General features: G+C 48.4%; 1 protein-coding gene across 6 annotated transcripts in view; it reads left to right on the forward strand.

The window, feature by feature from the left end:
* The first annotated feature begins 7742 nt into the window (after positions 1-7742).
* COBL (cordon-bleu WH2 repeat protein) overlaps positions 7743-15782 on the forward strand; it is a 263831-nt gene continuing 255791 nt past the window's right edge. For 3 of the 6 annotated variants that reach the window (XM_044385241.3, XM_044385246.3, XM_048213125.2), the window contains exon 1: positions 7743-7953. In XM_044385241.3, coding sequence (XP_044241176.2) covers positions 7913-7953 — 41 coding nt within the window. In that variant the 5' untranslated portion in view covers positions 7743-7912. The remainder of the gene's footprint in view (positions 7954-15782) is intronic. The other 3 variants (XM_048213123.2, XM_048213124.2, XM_048213128.2) reach the window with 2 other exon arrangements.

A 15782-nucleotide genomic window follows, 5' to 3' on the forward strand; every position in this document is an offset into this window, starting at 1 on the left:
ATTCCTTCCTCTTTCTTCTCCTTGGGAAATATGGCCTATAAACTCACTAAAAAGATGAGATTATCACTTTGGAAGGGAGGTCATCAGTTGGCACACCAAGCCGCCAATATTCAAAACTATAAATCAGAAACTTGGAAATTTCATTATATCTCATTGTCTGGATCTGCCCCCCGTCCCCACCCCGCTCTTGAACTATGTTAGAGAACAGAGTTTTAGCAGTACGAAAGGTAATGCGCAGTGTTGCTAATTCCAGCTTGGGTTTTTGGAATAACATCAGAATTTAATGAAACCAAACAAGCGTGAAAGACATAGTCATATGTTCTGTAGCTGACCCCCAAACCAGGCAAGTTCTCGAAGGCAAAAGCATTTATAAAGACAGAACGCACAGCAGCCCAGGTCAGAAAATCCTATTTAGTCAAAAGTCCAGGGATGCAAGTTCTGAAGGGCTCGTATTTCCAGAAACCACTGTGAGGAATCCTAAACCCAGTTGCATAATCCTTGTGTGGGTTGATGGTGTAGGTGCAACGTTACATAAGTTCACAGGCTCAACATCTCAGCAGAAAGGCGAAGAGATGCTTCCTCTTCATAGCACATGATGGGAAGGCACAGCTCTTAGTGTGATCTCAGCAGGAGAAAAATTGTGACAGCTGGTGGCTAAAATAAAAGCTTCCTGACAGAGTGGCAGGAGAGCCAGACCTACACATTCTCTCCATTCGCTGCTTGGCAGGGAGTTCGGCACACATTTGCTGACAAATCCTGAGTGCCGGAACTGCCTCTGTGTTGAATGGTTCACGGGAGAAACGGGTGCTGGGCACAGATGAAAGCAATTGTGTTTGCATATAAGGTCCTGGGTAACGTCTGGGCACAAATCCTTGCTCTGTGTAATCTTGGGCGATTTAGTTAATCTCCCCAACTCTTAGTTTTTCCATTGCTAAAATGGGGACAATAGAACCTATCTTGTGGGTTGCTTTAACCATTAAATGATTAGGGTTGTTAAGAGTTCAACATAGTGCTTGGCATCTTGTATTTGTCCTTAAATGTTAACTATTAATATAGTTACTGATTTAGCCAACACATATTGTCCATCAAGTACACAAAGTTGGTTATTATAATTTTTATTAAAGAGAGAGAAAGGAAAAGAGATGGATATTTTCTGGCATGCTGGAGGGCAATTCAAAGAAATGAGCCAGGGATGGGGATGGGGGCTGATGTAGCCCACAGACTTGAGATTTTGAGACCCAGCATATGCAAACCTCTCCCAGAGGTCCCAGCCAGGAACAGCCCAGAAACCACCACCTCATAGATTAATTAAACTTCATCAAAAGTAAGAAATTTTGTGCTTCAAAAACACACCATTAAGAGTGTGAAAGAGCAGCAGTATGGGAGAAAATATTTGCAAATTATATATATGATAAGGGACTTGTGTACAGAATACATTAAAAAAACTCTCAACTCAAAAATATGCAGACGAGGGGCACCTGGGTGGCTCAGTCAGTTTAGCATCTGACTCCTGATTTTGGCTCAGGCCATGATCTCAGGGTCCTGAGATGAAGCCTGCATCGGGCTCCACACTCATGGGGGAGTCTGCTTGAGATTCTCTCTCCCTCTCCCTCTGCCTCTCCCCCACTGTGGGTGCCTGTTAGTTCTCTCTCTCTCTCTCTCTCAAATAAATAAATAAAATCATAAAACTGTGAAAGACTCAATACACATGAAACAATCAAATCAAAAAATGGGCAGGAGATATGAACAGACACTTTTCCAATGAAGACATACAAATGGCTAACAGACACATGAAAAGATGTTCAAATTCATTAGAGATACACATTGAGATACTACCATACTCCAGTTAGAATGGCAAAAATTGCCAAGGCAGGAAACAACAAATGTTGGAGAGGATGTGGAGAAAGGGGATCCCTCTTACATTGTTGGTGGGAATGCAAGCTGGTACAGCCACTTTGGAAAACAGTGTGGCAGTCCCTTAAAAAGTTAAAAATTGAGCTACCCTATGATCCAGCAATTGCACTACTGGGTATTTACCCCAAAGATACAGACGTAGTGAAGAGAAGGGCCATATGCACCCCAATGTTCACAGCAGCATTGTCTACAATAGCTAAATCATGGAAGGAACTGAGATGCCCTTCAACAGATGACTGGATTAAGAAGATGTGGTCCATATATACAATGGAATATTACTCAGCCATCAGAAAGAACGAGTTCTCAACATTTGCAACAACATGGACAGGACTGGAGGAGATAATGCTAAGCGAAATAAGTCAAGCAGAGAAAGACAATTATCATATGGTTTCACTCATTTATGGAACATGAGAAGTAAGATCGGTAAGAGAAGAAAGGGAAGAAGGAAGGGGGGGGGTAAAAAGAAGGGGAAATGAACCGTGAGAGACTATGGACTCTGGGAAACAAACTGAGGGCTTTAGAGGGGATAGGCCAGTGATGGGTATGAAGGAGGGCACGTATTGCATGGACCACTGGGTGTTATACGCAAGTAATGAATCATGGAACACTACATCAAAAACTTGGGATGTACTGTATGGTGACTAATATAATAAAAAATTATTATAAAAAAATAAAAGTGTGAAAGAGTAACTCAGAGTATGGGAGAAATATTTGCAAATCATGTATATGATAAAGGATTTGTGCACAGAATACAAAAAGAACTCTCAACTCAAAATATAGACAAAGGACTTAATTTCCAAAATTGGCAAAAAACTTGAATCACATTTCTCCAAGGAGGGTGCACAAAAAGTCATGAAGCACGTGAAAAGTTGGTTGGCCTCATTAGTCAACTGGGAACTGCAAACCCAAACCACACTCAGACACCACCTCCTAGCAGTTAGGATGGCTGTAACCAAAGACAGACAATAGCAAGTGTCAGTAAGGACGTGGAGAAACGTTGCCGGCGGGCTGGAAAATGATACAACCACTTTGGAGAGACAGTGTGGCAGTTTCTCAGGGGGTGAAACATGAAATTAGCCTATGACCCAGCAGTTCCACTTTTAGGTATACACAAAAGGGAAATGAAAACATATAACCACACGAAAACTTACGTATGAATGTTCATAGCGGTATTATTCATAAAAGACAAAAAGTGGAAATCATTGAAATATTCATTAGTTGATGACTAGAAACAAAATGTGGCCCATCCATGGAATATTATTTGACCATAAAAAGGAATGAAGTATGGGGGTACCTGGCTGGCTCAGTCAGCTAAGCATCTGCCTTCGGCTCAGGTCCTGATCTCAGGGTCCCTGGATCAAGTCCCACATCAGGCTTCCTGCTCAGTGGGGAATCTGCTTCTCTCTCTGCCTTCCATTCCGCCTGCTTGTGTTTTTTCTCTCTCTCTCAGATAGATAGATAAATAAATAAATAAAATCTTAAACAGAAAAGAGAATGAAGTCCTGGCATACACTAATACTATGAATGGACCTTGAAAACATTATGCTAAGTCCAAGAAGCCACATTGTGGTATGATTGCATTTATATAAAATAGCTTGGCTAGGGGAACCCAGAAAGAATAGAGGTTGCTAGAGGGTGGAGTGAGGGAGGAGGAGGAAGAGAATGCTAATGGATATAAGGTTTATTTTGAGGGGGGTGATAAAAATGTTCTGAAATTAAGTAGTGGTGATGGTCTGCAAGTCTGTGTTCAGCCATAGGATTACAAAACCATGGGTCCATATACTTGCAAGAGGTGAATTTTATGGAATTTGGATTATATCTCAATAAAAATAAAGGACCCTACATAAACGTTTCTTTGAGTCACTAGTGTCAAGTAATGATCTCACATAAAATTAAACCGCTCGCCGTTTTAAAAAAAAGATGTTAAATTCTCACCCAAAGCAAACTCGAGAGTGTAATGGGGAGGGAATGAGCTCTGGCACCTCTTCCTGATCTTACAGGGACCTCAGTCCTATAGATTCAGGGCCTCATCCTTATGACCTCATTGAACCTTCATGACCTGGCAAAGGCCCTATTTCCAAGTACAGTCCCATGGAGGGTTAGGGATTCAGCCTCTGAATTTTGGGGGGACACAATTCAGTCCATGGTACATTCGAAATAAATACCCACCTTGAAATCCAAATTGTATTGATCACACAGTACACTTTCTTCCTTTTTAAAGGTACTTAAATTGTATAGTCAAGCCCAGCCAAACCTGGCTCTGCCCTCCCCCCCCCCCCGCCCCCCGCCCGCCCATGACTCCTTTCCAGAGGAGGACAGGAAAGCTTTAGGAAGAACTGCTCTGCTGTCAGTCACTCTGCTGCTGAGTGGGCCTGCAGCTACTCAGATCAGGGTCCCTGGGTCAGCAGCTGCCACATTGCCAGGAGCTTGTTTCTGGAATTCTGCTCCCTGGTCCTAGTGGACCCATTGTGCCAGAATTTGCATTTTAACAAGATCACAGGGGCACCTTGTGCATATTCAAGTTTCAGAAGCACAGCGGTGGGCAAGGCTAAGTCCACCAGCTGGCAGCTTTCCCGTGAATTCTTCCTAACCTTGCCTTCCTATAGGGAAAGCTGGAGTGACTCTCTGGGTGGCCCAGACACCCCACCTCGATGCAAGGGGGGCTGAGCACACAAGGGGCATGGAGCAAGGACAGGCTGTTTCTGCCCCAGGTGAGCCCATAGAGAGGAAAGGTGAGGTCTGGAAGGGGAAGCAGCAGCCAAGGAGGGGCCTGGGCTCATCTCAAGGGAAAATGTCCTGATAAGGGCCTCACTCTGGCTCCTGCTCCTCGTGTCCACAGCCACGGGCATGGCGGTCCAGAGCCACAGCCAGGGCTGGCCAGGGACCAAGCATGGTGCCCTGGGCCATAGAGTGGGCTCAACCATGCTCTGTGCACGATTGGGGCAAAGGTTCAGCTTTCAGGAATGAGTTCATGGGAAGGCAAGACCCACGTTACCCCAGCAGCATGCTGGAGCCAGGCAGCCCGTCTCTAACCTGGTGTTCCTGATGGGAGCTGGAAATCGGCCGACATGGGAGCATTTATATCACAAAAAACTGGCAAATGCTTCAAATCAAGATACTTTTTTTTTTTTTAAGAGTCATTTTAAAATACTTGTCAGCACATTCCTGGATATTTCCAACACCTGAAAGAGATGACATAGACTTCTATGTCGGTATCTGAAAACGTGCTAGTTTTAGTCAAGGAAATTGAAAAGTGTGCCAGGGAGAAGAGTAAGGAAATTTATGGCCTTGTCTGGGATTGTGCCCTTTGCTCTAAAGAGTCTGAGGCAGGTAAGGCAGCATAGGAGCGTGTCCCCCTCGAGGAGGACTCCGCAAGAGTCAGAGCAGTCTTGGGGACCGCCCCCAGCCTTCTGCTTCTCAGCCTCCATCTGGAAGAGCTAAGCCCCTGTCTGTCTTCTGTTTCCCTTCTTGGGCTCCGTCTGCAAGATGGCTGGCTCCACAGCACACACAAAGGCTGGCATATGGCAGGTGCTCCAAAGTATCTGTTGAACGGCACAATTTTGAAAACGCCTTTACCCTGGTGGATCTACTGGGATCCTCACCAGTAAGAGAATTTGTGTTGCAACCTGGCCCATGGGATTGCAAGGCCCAGCCTATTTGGAATCTCCACTGAGGGCCCCGGGGAGCTCAGCCCTGCTCCAGTGGCAAGTCTGACTCCATCCTCTGCCTCACTGTGACATCTCTCCCCAGACCCCACCTTCCACCCTGTTCCTGACCAGTGGCCTGTTGGGGTCTGAGATAGGAGATGCTTGGTGGCCTCCAGAAATCAGTGGTTGAGGCTGGAGGCCCTTCCAGGCCTTTATCCCTGGAAGGCACCTTAAACTTTAGCCCAGAGGTGGAACACTACCTCCTTCTTATCATTTTCCTTAGACATGAATGGTCTTGCTGAGAAACTCTTCAATAGCTCTGATCCCAGGTTTAGCGGCTACCTCCCACCAGGTGCCTCTTGCTGCCGTTGCCAGGCCCTCAGGTTATGAGTGATCTGTGAGCTAGATTTCTTGCTGGGGTCCTCAGCCGGGTCCAGGCCCACCATCCCTGGTCCGCTTCTGGGCTCTGGTCCTGCTCAGGTTGCCCTTTCCCACGTGGGGTCCAGAGCAAGGGGGACTCCTGATCCTGGGAAAGATCCTCTGACCCAGAAAACTATTCCTGGAAGGAATAGTAGCGAATTCATTCATTCAGTGCACTCTCTGTTCCTGCCTGGCACTCTTCCAGAGGCTGGGGGTGTTCACTGACGAATAAAAGAGGCTAAAGGCCCAACACTCACTGAGATCACATTCTGGGGAAGAGACAGATGACAAGCACAAAGGCAAACTGTATACTGAAGATGATATGTCCTTACCTATTTACATTCCATTGATATAGAATGTATACACCCATATTTATTTGTATATTTATATAAATGTAAGCATATATATATATATACACACATACACTCATAAGCAACGTTTTATTTATAAATGTAAACAAACATAAGCAAACACAGGGGAGGCCTTCCCAGGGAGGCTTCCTTTCTGTGCAGGGAGCAGGGAGCAGGGAACAGGAGGGAAACTCCTGTGGAGAGCATCCCAGGCAGAGGCCTGCCCTGGGCAAGTGCTAAGGCATTTGGGAAACAGCCCAGAGGCTGAGCTGCACTGCATTGAGCTCCAAAGCCATGAGCAGAGGAAGGAAAAGGGTTCTGGGTGGGCACACCACCGGAGCAGCCAAGGCCTTGTGGGTCACAGCAAAGACAACGTTCTGTATCTGGACTGGTCCTTCTCCCTTTGTTAGGGAGAAAGCAGGAGCTCAGGGAGAGAAAGGCTCAGGCAGGCCTGGGGTTGCCCCATCCAAGCATAAGATAGGAGGGGAGCACGCTCCACCTCTCATCATTCTGCAGGCTCGCCTGATTCCGTGGCTTTTCTGCCTATTACTTCAGTGGTTGAAATCAGGTAAAAGTGTCATTTTTGGAGGTCGGACTTTCACACTAATTCAAATCTCTTTTGCTGCTTTGGGTGGGTTAGAAGAAGTGTGGGGGTAGATCAGGGACCTGGAGCCGACTTGCCCTGGGCCGGGAATAGGCTGCCTCTGCTGGGCAGAAAGCCTGATGCCTGCACTGAAACCCACCGCGGGGCCCCACAACCGCAGCGCCCCATAGACCAGCTTGGCAAACTTGAGCATGCTTCCAGCCGGGAACTCCTAGTAGCACTGCTGGGCCCTGCTCCAGGCCCCATTGTTTCTGATTCCATAGGACTGGCAGGGGCCCCAAATCTGCATTTCTAACACTTTCCCAGGTGCTGCTGGTCAGGGACCCACTTTGAGACCCAGCGCCCTAGATAACTGTTGCACGGATGAAGCTTCCATTGGGTTTCAGGGCAAAGCCAGCGACACTGGTCACTCGCTTCTCATTCTCCAACCTCAGTCTTTCCCCGCCGGTCCGTTCACCTAGCCCTCGAGGGCCTCGCCTAGACCAGGTGGTTCCCCTCCCGCAACTCCTCCCAGCCCCGGCGCGGCTCGCGCCTCCGAATCCCCTACGCCGCCCAGATAGGGGCGCACTCCCTCGCAGGGTGGAGGAGCCCGGGAGAATCCCGGGAGGGGAGCTGCGGCGGGCGGGGTGTCGCCCCGGGGCCCAGGTGCCGCCAACCCCGTCCCGGGACGCGAGCGGCGGGCCGGGCCGGGAGCCTCCGAGGCGCGGGCGGGCGGGGGCGGCGCTCCGGTGGGCGCGGCGCACCTTGCTCCCGGCGCCCCCGCCCCGCGCCAGCCCCTCCCCGCGCGGCCCGCGCCCCCGCCCGCCCGAGACCGTTCCAGCCCCTTCCGTCCGCTCGCCCCGCCGCTGTCCTCCGCCGGCCCGCGTGGGAGGACGATGGGTCAGCGCGGAAAAAGTGAATGAGGGCGGCGGCGGCGGCAGCGAGCGCCTGACTCGGCCGGGCCCGAGCACCGCGCGCGCCCCCCGCCCGCCGGCTCCATGGACGCGCCGCGCGCCTCGGCGGCCAAGCCCCCCACCGGGTAAGTGGCCCGGCGGCCGGGCGGCGCGCGGCCCGGGGCTCCGCTCGGACAGGACGCCCGCGCCCGCACAGCGCGCACTCGGGGCAGGGGCACGGGCACTGGGGAGAGCCTGGGGCCGGGGCGTCCCCTCTCGGGTCCGCAGATCCGCGCCCGGCCGCGGAAGGGGGTTGTGTACTTTGTGCGCCCGGGTCGTTGCCCAGGTAACAGTGTCAGGCCGAGGCCGGAGCACTTTTCGCGCGGGTGTGTTTGTGTGCGCGCGCCCTTTTTGGGGTCCCCGCGGGCGGAGCCCTCACCGAGTCCGAGCCTTTCTCAGCCACCTCTGATTGATCGCCCCGGGGGCCGGGAGGGCGGTGGGAGAGCCGACCTCGGACTCCAGTCTCGCCACTGACTTGCTAGGCGTCTGTCCGCGTTGCAGTGGTCACCGGTCACCCGGCCACTGTATGCCGGACACCGTCCGCTCTTCCCGCGGGCAACAGCAGGTTCCGGGACGTCGCAGACGCCTGGGTCCCGCGGCCTCGGGAGCGCTGTGTGCAGGGCGCTGTTCTGAGGGCCTTCCTGACTTATGCTCCCCCTCCCCCTGTTCTCTGGGGTTCCCCTGGGCAGTCTGCAGGGCACGGGCTGAGACCCCAGCCTCCCAACTAAAGTCCAGGAGTGCATCCTGCCTGCGCGGTTCTGCCGGAGCCCAGACCAGTCTGGGTGTCTGCTTCCCTCCCCACACCTTCTGTACAGGGATTACACGCCGTGTTCCCGTTTTACTTGCAGAGTACCTTCCCCAATAGAAGAAAAGCTATCCTGCCCTTTCGCAGGACCCCGAGCTGGAGTCTGAACCATGCACAGCCCCAGCAGGCCCCGGGGTCGCGCGCAGCCTCCGCGGACACTTTCCGCGCCCTGCGACCGGAGAACCAGCTCACTGCCCTGGAGCAAGTGTGCTATGAGTCTTGCAAATGGAATGAGTGGTTGGGTGGGACCTGCACCTGCTTACCGAGTGGGCCCATTTTCCGCTGTGGCAACTGGTCTTGAACGAGGCAGCTTTGGGGACAACTAATCTCTTTCCTTTGCAGTTGTGTCCCACTAACTCTGCCCCTGTGCCCACAGGCCGCTGTGTTGCCCAAGTCGGCCTAAGGTTTTCGAACTTGCTCTTTTTGTTTTTTGTTTGTTTTTTAAACTCTCTCTTTAATGCCAGGAAAAAGTGAGCCAGGTTAGCAAATCAAATAATCCTGGAGGTGAGGAATGTTAAAAAGAACTTTTTTTTTCAATGCACTTAGTGGTGGTTATGTAATTCGATTTGAACAAACACATTTCCCAAAGAGAAAATAAACGTGGGGAATCTCTTTTCATGGTAATGGGCTTCCCAAACTGACAGGATTCAGAATTACCTTTCGGACCTTTTGGTCTGTTGCTTTGGGAGACAGCTCTGTTTAATAAGCCAATTTAAGGAGACTGAATCCTTTCCTCACTATCACCTAATGTGAAGGAAATGGGAGAGGAGAGAGAGTATAAGAGGCCAGCAAAACTGGATTCAGAGATTATTTGTAAAGTCCTTGCAAGGAATCTGATTGTGGAGGTGAAATGGTGAATCCAAGGGCTGGGCTGGCTCCCTAGTCCTGGTGCTAGAGCAGCGAGAGGCGAATCCACAGCCGCGTTCTTCACACCGCTTTTCTGAGCTCTGGGGGGACTTCACATTTGAGTCTCCCCCTCGCCCCCAGGGAGCTAAGGGCTTTTGCTGTGGGTATGATAACAAAACCATGCAGTTGTTACCATTCATACATTTAGTTCTGTCCCTCTAATCTGCTGGTTTGAACGTCTTTGTCGGATAATTGCAGACGTGTTGCTTTTACCTTCTATTATTCCCAATTATTTTATCTCCCGTCATATATTTTTATACCTTTAGTGAAGAGACATCAAGAAAATATTGATGTGCTTATGTTTTCTAGATAGGAATTACACGATTAATAAAACCATTGTGTGTTAAAATTGGAGGACAGAAATGGTCTTGGGCTTTTGGAATATTTTATATAATTTGGGGGCATTGCTTGCCCACCAAAGAGGGTAGATACAGATGTGAAATTTCTGGGTTTGGTACATTATCGGTGGCGGTCAAGTTCTGTTGGTTCTCTCTGGTCTGCTCCTCTGTTGCTTGAGAATAAGGCAGTGCTGGCCATGTGCTCCGGGGAAACTTGTTTTCTGTCTGATAGTGAGAGGTTTGGCTATCAAATCAAACTTGCAGCAAGCTATCATTTTCCCACATGCTAGCAAACAACTGATGTAATGAACCTGCAGATGACTGAATCTGGCATTCCTTCTTGTATTATGTGGAGACGGGCTGGCCAGGGAACAATGAAATAAGGGAATTTCGCATTAGAAAGCAAGGTCTCCGGAGGCCATTCTTGAGGATCTCTGAAGGGACAATCTGTTAGTGGACATAGATTGTATATCCCGCCAAATTATTCATAAGTAATCATTAGTTATCTTTATTGAGTACACAAATATACATTTTTAGTGGGATTGGAATTGTATGTTTTTAATAGTAATTTCATTAAAACAAGGATTTATGACTAACTTAACTGTCTGGGAAAAGTATTCTTATAGTAAGGAGGCAAAAACTGACAAGTCGACCCGATGTGACTTCTAAGGAATGTTAGAGTTCCTTTACAGTGTAATAATTGACAGAATATTCTGGAATGCAAGGGAAGACGTATTTCCTTTTAAATATATTTAAGTCTGTGTAAGATAAACTTTGAGTTTATCCGCTTACTCTTAGTTTCTGTGTTTGAGTGTTTTTGAGATCCATGCCGGTCGTGGGTGGGAATAGAACACAGGGTTAAACTTCCCTCTGGCCTCCGTATGAATGAGACAGAGTGTTTGGGTTTGGCAGGATACTGGTTAATTTTTTTTTTCTATGGAGGAAACACATAGTTCTGTCGAATAGAATAGTGTCCAGTGACACAAAATGTCAAAACCGACGGGGCATTTGCTCAGTGGCTGCTTTCAAGCACCGTCCTTACATAAAAATCAGGGAAAGTTGGTTCACGTTCCTTGGAATCTGAGCTTCATGGAGACATAGCTGATGTGCACTTCTCTGCATCAATTTGTACGGCTTTCATCAAGTTGTTAGAACAAGAAATGATCTTTTTTTAATTGATAGAAGTGGATAATTTGAGCGTCTACTGTCCTGTCACCACCCAACAAAATAGTCTAGGAGCTGCTATCTTAACAGTGACTGTGGGTCATCACAATGCTATTTTCCATTTTAACTCTGACAGGCATACAAATGTTGCTAAAATATATTAATGAGTGTACACTGTAATAAGAAAAGTTTAGGTTTCTAGCCTTTTTTTTTTTTGCAGGTTTCTAGGCTTTTGGCTCACATGTTTACATTCTTTAAAATGATAGTATGTCTGATTATTTGTTACGTTGCACTTTTCCCATTGAACTTTAAAGTTCAATGGGCTATTCTTTCGGTTGGCAATATATTTAAGACTGCAAAAGTTAGGTGGTGTTTGATGTAACCTGGAAAGTAGGCCTAAGAATCATATTCTTTTGTACTTGTAATTTTTATGAAAAAGTTTGAGGAGTTGGACAGTCCCCGGTGACGATATCAAATGACCTTAGGGCACTTTTAATATAAGGTCACTTTTAATATTTCCTCCGTGGCTGCATAAGGACGATGAAGCAAAATTATGATTTAAATTGGGAACGCAGATATTTGTACAATATTGCCCCTCTCCTGCCTGCTGGGCCTGCACACACCCCCCCCGCCCCGGGCTCTCTGCATGGCCTTTTTCTGGCCAGCCAGGTCGGTGATCACTGGAAAGGCACAGGCAAAGCGACAGCCCCACACACACGCAGCCTTGCGTTCCCATGGTGGCTGGGACCTGGGAAGTGAGGTCCTAACTTGGGTGCACCCAACAGTGCGCCCATAAATATTAAGAAAACAGTGATTACAGGCTACATCTACACACCATAATAAGCAGTTTGTGTTTCTAGGACTTCTGTGTTTTGTTATTAATTGTTAAACGCAATTTTATAATTGGTCGGAAGGTTTAAGCAGTGAGCAGAAGTATTTGATACCAAAGTCGTCTATAGATTGAGGATGTGGGGGTTTCAAATATGGAAACACGTGGTTGGGATTTGGGCTTGAACTAAGTGAAAGCACGTAGTAGAGACTTGGGTATTTATTATGTGACAATTCCCTACGCCCCTTTAGTCTCTCTCTGTCCACGTTTAATTAGGGGTCCTGTGGCTTTTATGTGTCAGTTCATTTTACTGAATGTGGTTTTTCACTTACTTTGTACTTTAACAACAGATTTTGTATATCTCCTCATCTTTGTACTTTTTCTCTACTTCGCATGTTTGATACCGAATTATATTATTGATACATTGATGATATGCCTTTTTTCTGTTTTAGGATTTTAATTTCTTTAAACAAATTTTAAATGTTGGCCCCACCCCTCCCATTTTATACCTTCCGTTTCTCATTTTACTGTGTCACCAGAGTGTTTATCGTTCAGGGCCATTTGCTGGCTTTCAGCACTCGAGTGGGTGGCCATGTTGACTTAGGTCACTTTTCCTCCATGTTTCCACACGGCTTTATTTTGCACCGTCTCTTCCTGTGGTAGCATTATATATTTTTCTCATGTATACTTTGGTTTTATTTGCTTAATACAGAGATAACGATGGCACTCATTTTCAGGACTTAACGGTATTTATTTGAGATTAGATTTTGCTGTGTACTCTGGTGAGACAAAGTGACAGCAGTCTCCAACAATGTCTATACTTCCTACCACCTGCCTCAGGAACGTCCCCACGCTTCTGAGCGATCCCCTCTGGAGACAGCTCACTTCCCCAGCTGGGAGATACTTTGTGGCCTCTGGGGCTTTTACAAGCTTCCATCTGGTTTCCCTAATTAGGTGGTGAGCTGTTGCTTGCCAAGACCATATTTTCTACAGGTCATGTCCAATTAGAATAAATTCTACAGCCAAAAACATTTCCAATAAAAAAGAAAAAAAGAAAAAAAAGAAGCTTTTTTCTTTCTTTCTTTCTTTCTTTCTTTCTTTTTTTTTTTTTTTAGATTTTATTTATTTATTTGACAGAGAGAGACAGCCAGCGAGAGAGGGAACACAAGCAGGGGGAGTGGGAGAGGAAGAAGCAGGCTTCCAGCAGAGCAGGGAGCCTGATGCAGGGGTCGATCCCAGGACACTGGGATCACGCCCTGAGCTGAAGGCAGACGCTTAGCAACTGAGCCACCCAGGCGCCCCAAGAAGAAGCTTTTCAAGCGACCATTCAAATGTATTTCATTTAGGTCCATTTGATTAGACAGATTCCCAGACCACAAATGCTTTTGTGTAAACACTTCCGTAGATTCATTCACCACCTCCACCAAACCAAGCAACGCCTTTTTACGAGACACAGATTGGTTTAGATAAATCATTGAAGTCCTCATCCCTTTTCAGAAAAAAAAAAAAAAAAAGTGAGGCACATCGCCAAAGATGAGTCTGTCATGTCAGGAGTCCTGGTTCATGGATCCCCTCCCCCACCCCCTTCCTTCTCACTCTGTGGCCCAAGAACCCAGATGAGGAACCATTGTCTTAGAGACACTCTCCTTAGGGACAACAGACTGTCCTTTCTCCCCGAGGACACACATGGACATGCTCGTACCCTCCCTGGGCACAGAGGATAGGGTCATTCATGGCCAGGTGGCCCTAATCCATGCCTTTGCTTGGTCAGTCATCCTGTTTGACTTTCTCCCACTGAAGACTGACGGGCAGTCTCAGGGGGAGGACACTGACTCAAGAATAGGAAGACCTGGGTCCTGGGGTCAGTCATGCAGGATTCAGTGTACCCTTCTTAGCAGAACCTGCAGGTCAGTCCCCGATGTGGCTCCTGCCCGTTTCCCGGCCCGGAACATCTAACAGCCGTGCCAGGGTGACGATGTTGTGTGGCTGTGTCCCGTATAGCAGCTGCCCAGCACTTGAAAGGAAGAGCTGAATTTCTCACCTTCTTTAATTTTCATTGATTTAAATATAAAGGGTCATGTACGGCCAGCAGCTCCTTAGTGGACTGAGTAACTCCAGCTTCTGTTTTGTCCCTGTCCCTTTGTCCTTCCTGAACCTTCCTGCTTTCTCCTACTTTCCCTCTCTTCCTGGCCTGTGGGTTTCTTGCTCCTTGCCCAGAAGATTCCTGCTCATCCTTCTAGCTGCTGCTGGGGGCTCTAGCCGAGGCTTCCAGACCGTCCGCTGGGCTCCGTCTCTCCTGCCACTGTCCGCTCCCCCTTCTGGAACCCTTACATGGGCGTAGGGCTTTCCATCGGCTGGTCTCCGACCCACTGAACTGTGAGCTTCTCAGAGGCAGGGACGTTACTCTGTGAGTGTCGTGTCATGAATCTGTGACGCAGGACGGGACACACGGTAGGATGAGGTATGTGAGCTCTGCTTCCCATCTGTCAGTGGAGGGTGCTGATAAGATGATCTCAAGACCCGTGAGCTCCACGGTCATACGATTCAACGTGTTTCCAGAAATCCTAAATCCCTCCTTGAAAAAAAACAACTTTTTTCTTACACTGCTGCTTAATCTTATTTTTGCCAGACTATACGACAGCAGACAGATCAGTTGTCACTGAAATATCCCAGGCTCCGACCCGCTTGCCAGCTGTGCAGACCTGGTCTTTGCAGACCTGGGAGGTGTTAGGTGTCTTATTTTGAGGAACATAAAGTATTAGACACCCCACAGTGACAGTGGCTGGAAGAGGGGATGATTTTTCCCTCGCCGGTAAGTCCAAGTCCACATTGGTATTTCAGGGCTGGTATTGATCAGGAAGTTTGTGCCCCTCCCCGCATTTTTAATATGTTGAAATCCTAACATCCAAGGTGGTGGTGCTGGGGAGTGGGGCTTTGGGGGGTGCTCAGGTCATGAAGGTGGAGCCCTCATGATTGGGATTTGTGCCTAAGAGACCCGTGAGCTCGCTCAGCCCTTCCACCATCTGAGGATCCAGCGAGGAGTCTGCATCCCAGAAGAGGGCCCTCACCGGGCCTCTCTGGCATCTTGATCTTGGACTTCCAGCCTCCAGAACTGTGAGCAGTAAACTTCCGTTGTTTCTAAGCCACCCAGTCACCGGCATTTGCGAGCGCAGCCTGAACAGACTGAGAAGAGGTGCCAGTCACAGGGGACTTGCTTCTCTCTGTCTTGTCGCTCTTCTTGTACCTGCTGCAGCCCAGCCCCGGGAGCGACGGTGGAAGGGGTCATGCCCTGTGCTTCAGGGTCTGACCTGAAATGTGCACATTTCCCTTCCCTCTTATCTGCCGGCCCAATCTGTTTTTTGTTGTTGTTGTTGTTTTGTTTTTTTGATTGTGGTAAACTTCACATAAGGTAGCAGTTACTGTTTGTACAGTTCGGTGCCGTTCCGTACATTCTCATTGTTGTCCAGCCATCCGTCTTCAGAACTCTTTCTTCGCAAACCTAAACTCTGTATCTGTTAAACCCTGACTGCCCATCCTCCCCCCCCCAGCCACCCGCTGCCACCATTCTACTTCCTGGGCCCGTGAGTGTAACTCCTCTAGGGACCTCATATGGGTGGGATCACAGTGTCATTTTGTCACTGGCTTGTCTCACTCCGTGTCTGCAAGGTCCATCGTGTCGTGGTGTGTGTCAGAACATCCTTCCTTTTTAAGGCTGAGTGAAACTCCGTAATGTGTGTTTCCCATGTGTTTATCGCTTCAAATACGGTAGACTATTTTGCTTCTACCTTTTGGTGATTGTGACCAACACTGCCATGAACATGGGTGTGCAGGCAACCGTCCCTGCTTTTGCTACTTTCGTGTACACACCCAGAG

The sequence above is a fragment of the Ursus arctos genome, unplaced genomic scaffold (assembly GCF_023065955.2).
Source record: "Ursus arctos isolate Adak ecotype North America unplaced genomic scaffold, UrsArc2.0 scaffold_3, whole genome shotgun sequence".
NCBI lineage: Eukaryota > Metazoa > Chordata > Mammalia > Carnivora > Ursidae > Ursus > Ursus arctos.